Source organism: Borostomias antarcticus, assembly GCF_949987555.1.
Source record: "Borostomias antarcticus genome assembly, chromosome: 8".
NCBI classification, from domain to species: Eukaryota; Metazoa; Chordata; class Actinopteri; order Stomiiformes; family Stomiidae; genus Borostomias; species Borostomias antarcticus.
The window spans coordinates 23839599-23852098 of record NC_140241.1 but is presented as its reverse complement, the minus strand read 5'-3'; the positions used below and the strand labels follow the sequence as shown (position 1 = coordinate 23852098).

The 12500-nt window shown below is 48.7% G+C and overlaps 2 protein-coding genes across 2 annotated transcripts in view; one reads left to right on the top strand and one right to left on the bottom strand.

The window, feature by feature from the left end:
* nup188 (nucleoporin 188) overlaps positions 1-10913 on the top strand; it is a gene marked incomplete at its 5' end in the record, with an annotated part of 21954 nt that extends 11041 nt beyond the window's left edge. The window contains 17 exons of the mRNA XM_084442548.1: positions 1-63; positions 162-229; positions 398-593; positions 917-994; positions 1994-2079; positions 2234-2379; positions 2853-3031; positions 3214-3414; positions 3750-3842; positions 4093-4245; positions 4573-4710; positions 4800-4874; positions 5027-5260; positions 8844-8975; positions 9191-9264; positions 9359-9488; positions 9791-10913. The exon at positions 1-63 is cut by the window's left edge and continues 7 nt beyond it. Of these exons, the coding sequence (XP_084298674.1) occupies positions 1-63; positions 162-229; positions 398-593; positions 917-994; positions 1994-2079; positions 2234-2379; positions 2853-3031; positions 3214-3414; positions 3750-3842; positions 4093-4245; positions 4573-4710; positions 4800-4874; positions 5027-5260; positions 8844-8975; positions 9191-9264; positions 9359-9488; positions 9791-9970 (2226 nt within the window). The 3' untranslated portion in view covers positions 9971-10913. The remainder of the gene's footprint in view (positions 64-161; positions 230-397; positions 594-916; positions 995-1993; positions 2080-2233; positions 2380-2852; positions 3032-3213; positions 3415-3749; positions 3843-4092; positions 4246-4572; positions 4711-4799; positions 4875-5026; positions 5261-8843; positions 8976-9190; positions 9265-9358; positions 9489-9790) is intronic.
* An 835-nt stretch (positions 10914-11748) lies between these two features.
* Positions 11749-12500, bottom strand: part of cdk5rap2 (CDK5 regulatory subunit associated protein 2) — a 39501-nt gene continuing 38749 nt past the window's right edge. Inside the window, exon 51 of the mRNA XM_084442547.1 lies at positions 11749-11900. Coding sequence (XP_084298673.1) covers positions 11877-11900 — 24 coding nt within the window. The 3' untranslated portion in view covers positions 11749-11876. The remainder of the gene's footprint in view (positions 11901-12500) is intronic.

The following is a 12500-nucleotide window of genomic DNA, read 5'->3' as shown; positions in this document are numbered from 1 at the left end:
TTTTGGGAGAATCTGACCACCCCTCTGTTTGGAGCCCTCCCCTCCCCCTCGGACCCCACTGAGGTCAGTAGCACAGTAGATATGACGGGCGATGACGGACGCGTTCCAGTGGGCATCTGAGCAGGTCATGTGATTCTGTCCTCGTTCTCCTCCCCCCTCAGCCCTGTGTGTTGGAGACCTGTGCCTTTGTCATGAAGATCATTGGCTTGGAGATCTACTATGTAGTCAGGTAACACATCCAGTCTCTTGGCGGGGGTTGATCACATGTGTCTTTGACTTGAATATTATAAGGCTAGACAAATATGACATGTTTGAGTCTTGCTCTGAGCTCAACGGTCTTCTGTTTGACCCTTAACTTGTCTCTAACCCGAAACTGTTTTGAAAACGGCCTCTGTAGTGGCTCCCTGGAGCAGTCTCTGAAGGACGCACTGCAGAAGTTCTCCAGCGGGCGGCGCTATGAGTTCTGGTCCCAGTACGTCAAGTCCCTGGTGGTCCAGGTGGCCCAGACCGAGGAGGAGGGGGTCCGGGCGTTCTCCGAGACCCAGATGCTGATTTCTGCCTGGCGCATGCTCCTCATCCTCTCCACTAGTCACGTATGTCGCCCGCTCTCTCTCTCTCTCTCTCTCTCTCTCTCTCTCTCTCTCTCTCCCTCTTTCTCTGTCTCTCTACCTCCCTCTCCCCCCACCACCCTCTCTCTCTCTCTCTCTCTCTCTCTCTCATTCACACACACACACACACACACACCCTCGCACACACCCTACTCGTTCAATACTGGCTCATGTCAGCCTATATAGCTCCTTTAAGTTCTGAGTTGGATGCTGATTGGTTGATGTGCTGCTGCTGTGTCCTGGTCTGATTGGTCCCTGAGGTCAGAGCAGTGTTCTGATAGGCTGTTGTGTGGTATTGTTTGCTCCAGTCAGATGTGATGCAGCTGACAGACGACTCGGCCAGACTCAAGCTGTTCATGGACGTCCTGGATGGAACCAAAGCTGCAGTAAGTTACCACAGCAAAGCATCATCCTCCTCATCATCATCATCATCATCACACCTGTTTGTAGGGGTGGGAATCGGTTGTGATCTCACGATTTGATTTCGATTCTTGGGGTCATGATTTGATTTCAAAACAATGTTCGACTACTGAATTAACAATGTGATAGATTATATTTTTTCAATGACTTTTCCACCATTTGTCTACAGTAACCCATTAAATACACCCCAAGCGCAAAATTATTGACCTTTGCTGCAATTGATCTGAGAGAAAAAAAGAGATGATTTTACAGAATTTGTGGATTGATCGATAATCTGAACCGGGATTCTTACATGAAATGGTTTTTCCACCACGTTGACCTGATTTCCAGGTGGCCGTCCCCCACTCCTCTCCCTCACACCCTGACTACAGACCCCCCGTCCCCCACTCCTCTCCCTCACACCCTGACTACAGACCCCCCGTCCCCCACCCCTCTCCCTCACACCCTGACTACAGACCCCCCGTCCCCCACCCCTCTCCCTCACACCCTGACTACAGACCCCCCGTCCCCCACTCCTCTCCCTCACACCCTGACTACAGACCCCCCGTCCCCCACCCCTCTCCCTCACACCCTGACTACAGACCCCCCGTCCCCCACCCCTCTCCCTCACACCCTGACTACAGACCCCCCGTCCCCCACTCCTCTCCCTCACACCCTGACTACAGACCCCCCGTCCCCCACTCCTCTCCCTCACACCCTGACTACAGACCCCCCGTCCCCCACCCCTCTCCCTCACACCCTGACTACAGACCCCCCGTCCCCCACTCCTCTCCCTCACACCCTGACTACAGACCCCCCGTCCCCCACTCCTCTCCCTCACACCCTGACTACAGACCCCCCGTCCTCCACTCCTCTCCATCCCTCCTCTCATTCCTTTCAGGATGAATAAGGTCCCTCTCTCCCTCTCTCTCACTCTGTTTCTCTCTCCCTCTCTCTCTCTCTCTCTCTCTCTCTCTCTCTCTCAGCTGCTGGTTCCCTCGTCAGTGCCCTGTCTGCGCCTGGGCTCCATGATGGCCACGCTGCTCCTCATCCTGCTCAAACAGTGGAGGGGGTGAGTATCCTCTATGCCGTCACCTCTACGGTGGGCTAACCTAGCCTGATGCTAATCGCCCTGCGGTTAATACAATGTTGGGGATAATGTCAAATAAAGCACCTCATGCCTGCCCGCGACTGACCCCCCCCTCCCCACCCTCCTTCTCCCCCAGTGTGGTAGCGGGGGCCCCTGATGTTCTGGCCCCCCTGTCCCTGATCCTGGAGAGTGTCCTGCAGGCTGACCAGCTGCTGATGGAGAGGACCAAGGCCAAGGTCTTCTCTGCCCTCATATCTGTCCTGCAGATACAGGGACTCAACGGTGGGTGAGAGAGACAGTTTGGGTGTGTGTGTTACGGCGCCCCCTAAGGGTCGGAGGACCAGGGCAACCAACATTAAAACAACAGACCGGTCAAGTGAGGACACAGACACACAAACACAGTTTAAGAGCACCCCTAAATACATGGGGTGGTGCCACCACTAAACTGAGGAAATAGACAAAATAGTTGTCTCGCATAGCCAGACCTATCTACGCACTGCTGTACCTGCGCTGGAGAGAGCTCTGGCTGGACCCATTAACATTCGGGGATCGGGGGGGTTAAAACGCTTTGTCTTTAAACCAATCACAACCTTCTTGGGTGGAGCGGTTGCCAGGTCGTTGTTGTTACCGACAACATATTCCGTCACCCCTGATTGGGCAGTAATAAACGAATGATGAGGCTTATCCCCAAAACCTCCATCCGTTGAGTCAGACTACAGAGCGCCTGACTAAAACCCTCTGTCCTCCTGTCCCAGGCGGAGAGATCTCCCAGCTGCCCCAGCTGCTGCTGTGCGTGTGCGAGACGGTTCGGGACGAGGCGCGGTCCCTGGTCGACAGCACGCGTCACGTGACCACGCTGGGGGAGGCGCTGGAGGACAAGGACAGCATGGAGACGGACGCCCCCCGCGGCCAGCAGAAGGACCAGAGAGACGGGGTGAGGGAGGGAGGGAGAGAGAGGGGGATGAGGGAGAGAGGGAGGGAGAGAGAGAGAGGGAGGGAGGGAGGGAGGAGGAGACTCGGCCAAACCTGGCCCAAATTGCATACTGTATATTTGTCTTCTTAATTTGCCTGTTTGGCTGAGTGTCTCTCTCTGCCTCTCTCTCTCTCTCTCGTCAGGTGTGTGTGCTGGCGCTCCACCTGGCGAAGGAGCTGTGTCGCGTGGACGAGGACGGGGAACACTGGGTTCTGGTGATGAGGAACGTTCCTGTCCTCCCCTCGGTCCTCAACGCCCTGGAGCTCAGCCTGCGCTCCAAACAGAACCTCTACTTCACCGAGGCGGCGCTGCACCTGCTGCTTACCCTGGCCCGCACTCCGCAGGTACACACACACACACACACACACACACACATATATACATACACACACACACTCTCACAGACACACACACACACACACACATACATACACACACACACACTCACACACACACACACTCTCACACACGCACACACACACACACACACACATATATACATACACACACACACTCTCACAGACACACACACACACACACACACACACACACACATACATACACACACACTCACACACACACACACTCTCACACATGCACACACACTGACATCTACCTTTATCAGCTTGTCAACAAGCTGAAAAGCTGAAATGGATGTTGTTTGTGTTTGGTCCTGCAGGGGGCAGCAGCGGTGGCTGGATCGGGAGTCATCCAGAGTATCTGCCTGCCTCTCCTCAGTGTCTATGAAGTCCCATCTAATGGAGCTTCACAGGTAAACAAGCACCACGACACCCTGGACTACAGCCAGAACACGGCTTAGAATGATGCGCTTATCTGGAACTTTTCTCATAAGACATCGTAATAAGAGTAGAATAAAACAAAAAATATCATGTGATTCTAAGATGTCTTGGCGCCCGTGTGTGTCTGTGTGTGTGTGTGTGTCTGTGTCTGTGTCTGTGTATGTGTCTGTGTGTGTGTGTCTGTGTCTGTGTCTGTGTGTGTGTCTGTGTCTGTGCCGGCAGGCTTTCTCCCGCAAGTCCCAGGACGCCCCCTGCTGGCCAGGAGTGTACCGCCTCTGCATGTCTCTGATGGAGAGCCTGCTGAAGACGCTGCGCTACAACTTCATCAACGAGGCGCTCGACTTCGTAGGAGTCCACCAGGAACGCATCCTACAGGTGTGTGTGTGTGTGTGTGTGCGTGTGTGTGCGCGCCTGTATAGGTGTCGATGTAATCTCCTTAAATTATTATAATTAGATTATTTGTCCAAATGGGCTTGATGTCAATGTCATTTTATTTATATAGCACCATTCATTCAAATTAATGTAGCACATAGTGCTTTACATGAAAGGAGATGGATAAAAACATAAATCATAAAAACACAGGAGCAGATTTAAAAGAAATAAAAGTAAAATAATAAAAAATTGAAGATAGTGTAAAATAGAATAAAATATATAAAACCAGAAAAATCGAATGTAGAAATGTGCTGTCCTCCGTCCCTCCAGTGTCTGAACGCGGTGCGGACGGTGCAGAGCCTGGTGTGTCTGGACGAGGCCGAGCACACCGTGGGCTTCCTGCTGCAGCTCTCCAGCTTCTGTAAGGAGTGGCAGTTCCACCTGCCCAAGCTGCTCCGAGATGTCCAGGTGGGGCGAACACACACACACACACACACACACACACACTCCCACACTCGCACTGTGACACACTAACATCCTCCTCTCTCCCCTCTCAGGTGAACCTGTGTTACCTGTGTCAGACCTGCACCTACCTCCTCCACAGCAAGAAGATGCTGCATCACTACCTCCAGGTCAGACCACCGACCGTTCTACCGTTAAACTAGTCAGAGTAGTTCTAGTGATACCAGTGGTGTTAATAGTGTGATTGTTAACCACTAATAAAAGCTGTTCTAGGTCCAGTATAATAAACAGGTACTCTCCTCCATCTTGTTCCCCCATCCAGGCTAAGAATGGCGAGGCGTTGCCCCCCGGCCCCCTCCCCAGAGCCCAGCGCGCCCCCCACACCCCCTCCAAGGCCGCCCCGGGGGGAGGGGGTGGGGGCGGGGCCGTGGAGAGGGAGGAGGTGGAGCAGAAGGCCGTGTTGGCGGTGCAGTGTAGTCTGCTGAAGATCCTGTCTAAGACTCTGGCCACCCTGCAGCACTTCACCCCCGACTGCTGCCAGATCCTGCTGGACCAGGTACACACCTACTGAACCCTGTCATTAACACTATCACTACAGACCAGGTACACACCTACTGAACCCTGTCATTAACACTATCACTACAGACCAGGTACACACCTACTGAACCCTGTCATTAACACTATCACTACAGACCAGGTACACCCCTACTGAACCCTGTCATTAACACCATCACTACAGACCAGGTACACGCCTACTGAACCCTGTCATTAACACTATCACTACAGACCAGGTACACACCTACTGAACCCTGTCATTAACACTATCACTACAGACCAGGTACACACCTACTGAACCCTGTCATTAACACTATCACTACAGACCAGGTACACACCTACTGAACCCTGTCATTAACACCATCACTACAGACCAGGTACACACCTACTGAACCCTGTCATTAACACTATCACTACAGACCAGGTAAACCCCTACTGAACCCTGTCATTAACACTATCACTACAGACCAGGTACACCCCTACTGAACCCTGTCATTAACACTATCACTACAGACCAGGTACACACCTACTGAACCCTGTCATTAACACTATCACTACAGACCAGGTACACACCTACTGAACCCTGTCATTAACACTATCACTACAGACCAGGTAAACCCCTACTGAACCCTGTCATTAACACTATCACTACAGACCAGGTACACCCCTACTGAACCCTGTCATTAACACTATCACTACAGACCAGGTACACACCTACTGAACCCTGTCATTAACACTATCACTACAGACCAGGTACACACCTACTGAACCCTGTCATTAACACTATCGCTACAGACCAGGTACACACCTACTGAACCCTGTCATTAACACTATCACTACAGACCAGGTAAACCCCTACTGAACCCTGTCATTAACACTATCGCTACAGACCAGGTACACCCCTACTGAACCCTGTCATTAACACTATCACTACAGACCAGGTACACACCTACTGAACCCTGTCATTAACACTATCACTACAGACCAGGTACACCCCTACTGAACCCTGTCATTAACACTATCACTACAGACCAGGTACACACCTACTGAACCCTGTCATTAACACTATCACTACAGACCAGGTACACCCCTACTGAACCCTGTCATTAACACTATCACTACAGACCAGGTACACCCCTACTGAACCCTGTCATTAACACTATCACTACAGACCAGGTACACCCCTACTGAACCCTGTCATTAACACTATCACTACAGACCAGGTACACACCTACTGAACCCTGTCATTAACACCATCACTACAGACCAGGTAAACCCCTACTGAACCCTGTCATTAACACTATCACTACAGACCAGGTAAACCCCTACTGAACCCTGTCATTAACACTATCACTACAGACCAGGTAAACCCCTACTGAACCCTGTCATTAACACTATCACTACAGACCAGGTAAACCCCTACTGAACCCTGTCATTAACACTATCACTACAGACCAGGTACACACCTACTGAACCCTGTCATTAACACTCACTACAGACCAGGTAAACCCCTACTGAACCCTGTCATTAACACTATCACTACAGACCAGGTACACCCCTACTGAACCCTGTCATTAACACTATCACTACAGACCAGGTACACACCTACTGAACCCTGTCATTAACACTATCACTACAGACCAGGTAAACCCCTACTGAACCCTGTCATTAACACTATCACTACAGACCAGGTACACACCTACTGAACCCTGTCATTAACACTATCACTACAGACCAGGTACACACCTACTGAACCCTGTCATTAACACTATCACTACAGACCAGGTACACACCTACTGAACCCTGTCATTAACACTATCACTACAGACCAGGTACACACCTACTGAAGCCTGTCATTAACACTATCACTACAGACCAGGTAAACCCCTACTGAACCCTGTCATTAACACTATCACTACAGACCAGGTACACCCCTACTGAACCCTGTCATTAACACTATCACTACAGACCAGGTACACACCTACTGAACCCTGTCATTAACACTATCACTACAGACCAGGTACACACCTACTGAACCCTGTCATTAACACTATCACTACAGACCAGGTACACACCTACTGAACCCTGTCATTAACACTATCACTACAGACCAGGTACACACCTACTGAACCCTGTCATTAACACTATCACTACAGACCAGGTACACCCCTACTGAACCCTGTCATTAACACTATCACTACAGACCAGGTACACCCCTACTGAACCCTGTCATTAACACTATCACTACAGACCAGGTACACACCTACTGAACCCTGTCATTAACACTATCACTACAGACCAGGTAAACCCCTACTGAACCCTGTCATTAACACTATCACTACAGACCAGGTACACCCCTACTGAACCCTGTCATTAACACTATCACTACAGACCAGGTACACACCTACTGAACCCTGTCATTAACACTATCACTACAGACCAGGTAAACCCCTACTGAACCCTGTCATTAACACTATCACTACAGACCAGGTACACACCTACTGAACCCTGTCATTAACACTATCACTACAGACCAGGTACACACCTACTGAACCCTGTCATTAACACTATCACTACAGACCAGGTACACACCTACTGAACCCTGTCATTAACACTATCACTACAGACCAGGTACACACCTACTGAAGCCTGTCATTAACACTATCACTACTACCATTTAGTCCATTATAAGCCCGTCTCCCCCCCAGAACATAGCGGACATGTTGTGTTTGGCATGTCCCATCTGGATGATAGCTTGGTTTGGCTATTGTTAACAAACTAGCTACTACTATTGGGCGGATAATAGAACACACTAATGTTGGGCAAAGCTAAGCAACAGCAAAATAATTCTAGAGTAGGCTGGCGTGAGGTAATAGTTCAGTGTTTCGGGTGGTAGTTCGGGTGATTACTGTTTTTTTGCTTCCTTCTGGAATATGTAGAGAGTGGGTCGTATGCCCACCTCCCTTGTTCTCTGTAAAGCGCATTGTGTTGCCTCTGGGTATGAAATGCGCTACACAAATAAAGCTTTGATTGATTGAGTGTTTGTATCAGGGCAGCCACACTAATTTGGGGCAAAGCTGCAGCTCCTTGCAGCTGATGAACAGGCTAGATAATTCTCGAGTAGGCAGCTGGAACGCTGGGGGCGGGGTTCTATTCGGAGCAGTATTTCTATTGGCTGGCGGCTCAGATCAGTATTTTATGTTAGAATTAGCCAAAACGTAAATTAATCTAAAAAAAAAAAAAAAATCTGGCCCTGTCATGGTCTGTCTGGGACCCCTCCCCTGTGCCAATTTAACAAATATGAACGCTGTCAGAAGAAAGTCTGGATAGAGGGATGGACAGACGGCAGACAAACCAGCGAGGATAGCTCTATTATAGTATTCTGCTGGAACTGCTTACCAACCAACCTACCTTGGTTCTTTTTTTTTTTTTTACTTTATTGTAATGTTCTTTCACTCTTCTCTCTCGTGAAGTACTATAAAAACAGGGTGTTGTGTGCACCTTAATTGAACAGTGTGTTCAAACTCAGTCCATCCCTCTCTGTCCTGTAATGCTCTCATGTCCCCCCTCCCTCCCTCCTGCAGTGCATGGACCTGGCGGAGTTCAGGACTCTGTTCGTCCTCAGCTTCACCACCCCGGCCTTCGACTCGGACGTGGCGCCCTCCTTCGGGACCCTGCTGGCCACCATCAACGTGGCCCTCAGCATGCTGGGAGAGGTAGTTTATACCACTCTAAATAGACTGGAGACCCACCCAATATAATGTGTTTCATCTGTTTGTTTGTTTTTCATTTGACTCTGTTGTGTGGACCTGTAGCGTTCATTATACAGATGGTTGACCACTGGCTGTGGGGGGTGCTCGTCTGTGTGTGCTGTCTGTGTTGTGTGTGTGTGTGTATGTGTGCGTGTGTGTGTGCACGTGTGTGTGTGCAGGTAGAGAAGAAGAAGGAGCCAGCCTCCCTGAGTGTTGCCTCTCTGGCCTCGTCTGAGGAGATCCAGGCCCTCAAGTAAGACCTGACAGAGGAGAGACTAACTCACATCTATTATCTGTGATATCTAGTTATCTGTATCTAACTGTGTGTGTGTGTTCATTCCCCACAGGTCTCTGCTGATGTTCACCATGGAGAACTGTTTCTACGTGCTGATCTCCCAGGCAGTGCGCTGTCTGAAGGACCCCGGCATCCTGCCCAGAGACAAGCAGAGACTCAAACAGGAGCTCAGCACTGAACTGGTGAGTCTGGCCCGCCCCTCTCTCTCTCTCTCCATCCAACTCTCACCCTCACCGTCTCTCATCCCCTCTCTTCCTGTCAAACCTCCAGTAACAGTGCGCAGTCCTGATTCCTCATTTCTCAGTGTGTTACAGATATTAAAGGAACATTTCCCTCTTCACTATTTGCCCTCAACGGCCATTTTCAAGTTTCAATTTCTAAAAATATGAATAGTAATAACAGAATTGTTCATGATGGTATTATCTTGCTTACAATAATGATGATACAGTTCTTAATGCTGTGTAACCTTTGACCCCTCCTCCAGAGCACCCTGCTGTCCAGCCTGTCCCGTCACTTCCGCCGTGGGTCCCCTTCCTCCCCGGCCAGCGGGCTGCTGGCCTCCCCCCAGACCAAGCCCCCCAACCCGGGCTCCAAGGCCAGCCACGAGGGCCAGGAGCCCTTCATCCAGCTGGTCCAGGCCTTCGTCAGACACGTACAGAGATAGGTCGACCCCCGCCTGGGAAGAGACTGACACACGGACACCGACACACAGAGATGGACTGACCAGAGAATTCGCGGGCGTAGGTGGGAGACGAACCCCTCCGCTCACTTTCTCCAACAACGTGGCTGGTCATTGACCCTTTTGTAACATGGAAACCACAGTGAACTAACCTTAATACCTTCAGTGAACTAGCTTTGTGGATGAATCATTTCTGTTAAGAATTTAAACATTTCCTCTGTCTCCTAAAAGTGTTGATTTGAACTCTTGATATACGGTGGTAGTGTGTCAATTCATCCCCATGTATGAATCCACCATCTTGGTAAAACTTGTCACTTAGCACGTTCGGACAGAAACTGCATTGTTATGGAAAGTAGAAGAAAGATCCAGCTCTCTGGAACGGCTGCTACAACCAACCTGTCACTCTGGGGGTCCTCGAGCCACACAGACTAACCTTCAGTAGGTCAACCAGAAGGAACATGCTGCCTGAAAAGCTGGGTCCAGCTCTAAAACCTGCAGAATTGTATAAGGTAATCGGTCTTTAAATAGTCAAGGGATCTTGGGGCTATTTAACATGTCAGTCGTGGACTGTGTCCACCTCTCCACAGACCTAGTTTTATAGGTCATTCTAGAGAAGTTTACAGCGCCAGACTTCCTTTAGCTAGGTGCCAACCAGCTGAAACCAAGCATGTATCATAATCATAACCCTACCAAGGCATGTTAGTCGTTTTACAAGATACGGTATGTTAGTATCAGTAACCATTTAGGATTGCAGTAAAGTTGCCTTAGGACATGATGTAGTTATTCTGCTGTTTATGATGTGTATCTCTTTTGTGACTTGTTTGGATCGGGGGATACTTTTGCCATGTTCTACTGTTTAACCGTTTATGTGCTGTGACTTTTTCTGAACTCTACTTCAACCTGTATACCAATATATTGAATATACAATTTCAACACTGTTTATACATGACTTAGCAACTGCCAAGATTTGTACGTAAAAAAAAAAGTTTATATGATAATAAAGGAACTTTTGTAAAAGAGAACCAGTGTATACGCTTTGTACTTCTGTTAACTTTGTTCTATGAATTATCTTTGTTGTATGAATATATAAATACTAAGTACTGTGTAAGTACTGTATGTCTTAGTAACCAGTATGTCCCGGCCTATTAACTAAATTGGCCTGAATGTTTTTGTAAATATAGTGACTGGCTGCAGAATAATTTTCCTTGAGAGGACATGTTTGAGGCTTGAGTTGAATTTCCTCTGAGGTTTGAATAAAAGCACAAGCAGAAGGATCACATGTTTTAAAGCAAAGCTGCAAAGTTGTTTTACTTTTTTTCTCCATCTGAACACATCTCTTGGTACACAGCCATGACTAAAGTACAAATAAGAACCATCAAGTACACAGGTAAAACATTGAAGGAAAGACTCAGTAATAAAATACATCTCCATGTAAAATAGGTCTATTGTATAAAAAGGATAAAAGAAAAATAATTAATCTAAAAGAAATGTAGGAGTCAGGTGTTGTATTTACAAGAGCTGGAGGGAAAGCCTGTTACATTATCACCATAAAAATAACCTTTTACAACTTGCGTACCGAAAAATAGGTCTGGATGTGCTAGTAATGCAGTACTGTACAATTTTCCAATAAAGCATTAACATATCTCACAAGTAACCAATAAGCAGATACGACAGAATTACAGCAGGGGGTGAGGGGCGGACCTGAGTGGATGATTGACAGGTCTGTTAGGTAGCAATAAAGGCAGTGTGTGTGTGTGTGTGTGTGTGTGTGTGCTCTAGTAGCTGCAGTGGGAGGAGGCGTCACTGTTCCTCTCTGAAGATTCTGAATGTCTTTCACTGACAGGAAGTTGGACAGTGATTTCCTCCTGGGGGGGTCCTGCAGAGTCCAGGGTTACTGGCCATTCACCGGGACTTCCTGTAGAGAGGGGCCAATATCATCAGCCCCCACACCACACAATCATAGATGAAATGGCAGTTAACTCACACGCGCACACAAGCGCTTTTAGCTACGGTTTTGAATCTGATCAGTTCCAAAACCAGCAACAAGCTAAAACATGAGCCTATTGGCAATGGTGATATGTGGCAATGCGATGATCTTTTTCTTTTACCAAGGAAAAGATACTGCACAGCAGAAATGCTACAACTGGACAACAGTGTTTTTCATGCATTATCATCTATCCATGGGTCAAGAGGAATATCACTCAAACAGCACAGCAGTCAAACTCAGCCCTGGGGGGACTTGATGACCAGCATGCATTAGTCCCTGGTGGTTAGGAACACGTTTTCATGCAGAAACACAAAACTCCACACCGACTGCTGGAATAGACCAGGTCAATCTTTTGGGGCAAACCAATCTACCGGAGCAAACCAAATCATGCAGGATGCCCTGCGTCTCTCTCTCACTCACTAACCTTCCTCCGGGGCTCCACACAGCCCCTTCTGGCCAGAGAGGGTATAATAGTTTGACTGACATTTTTACCCATAAGAATGAAGAAAGAGGGAGAGAGAAAGACCA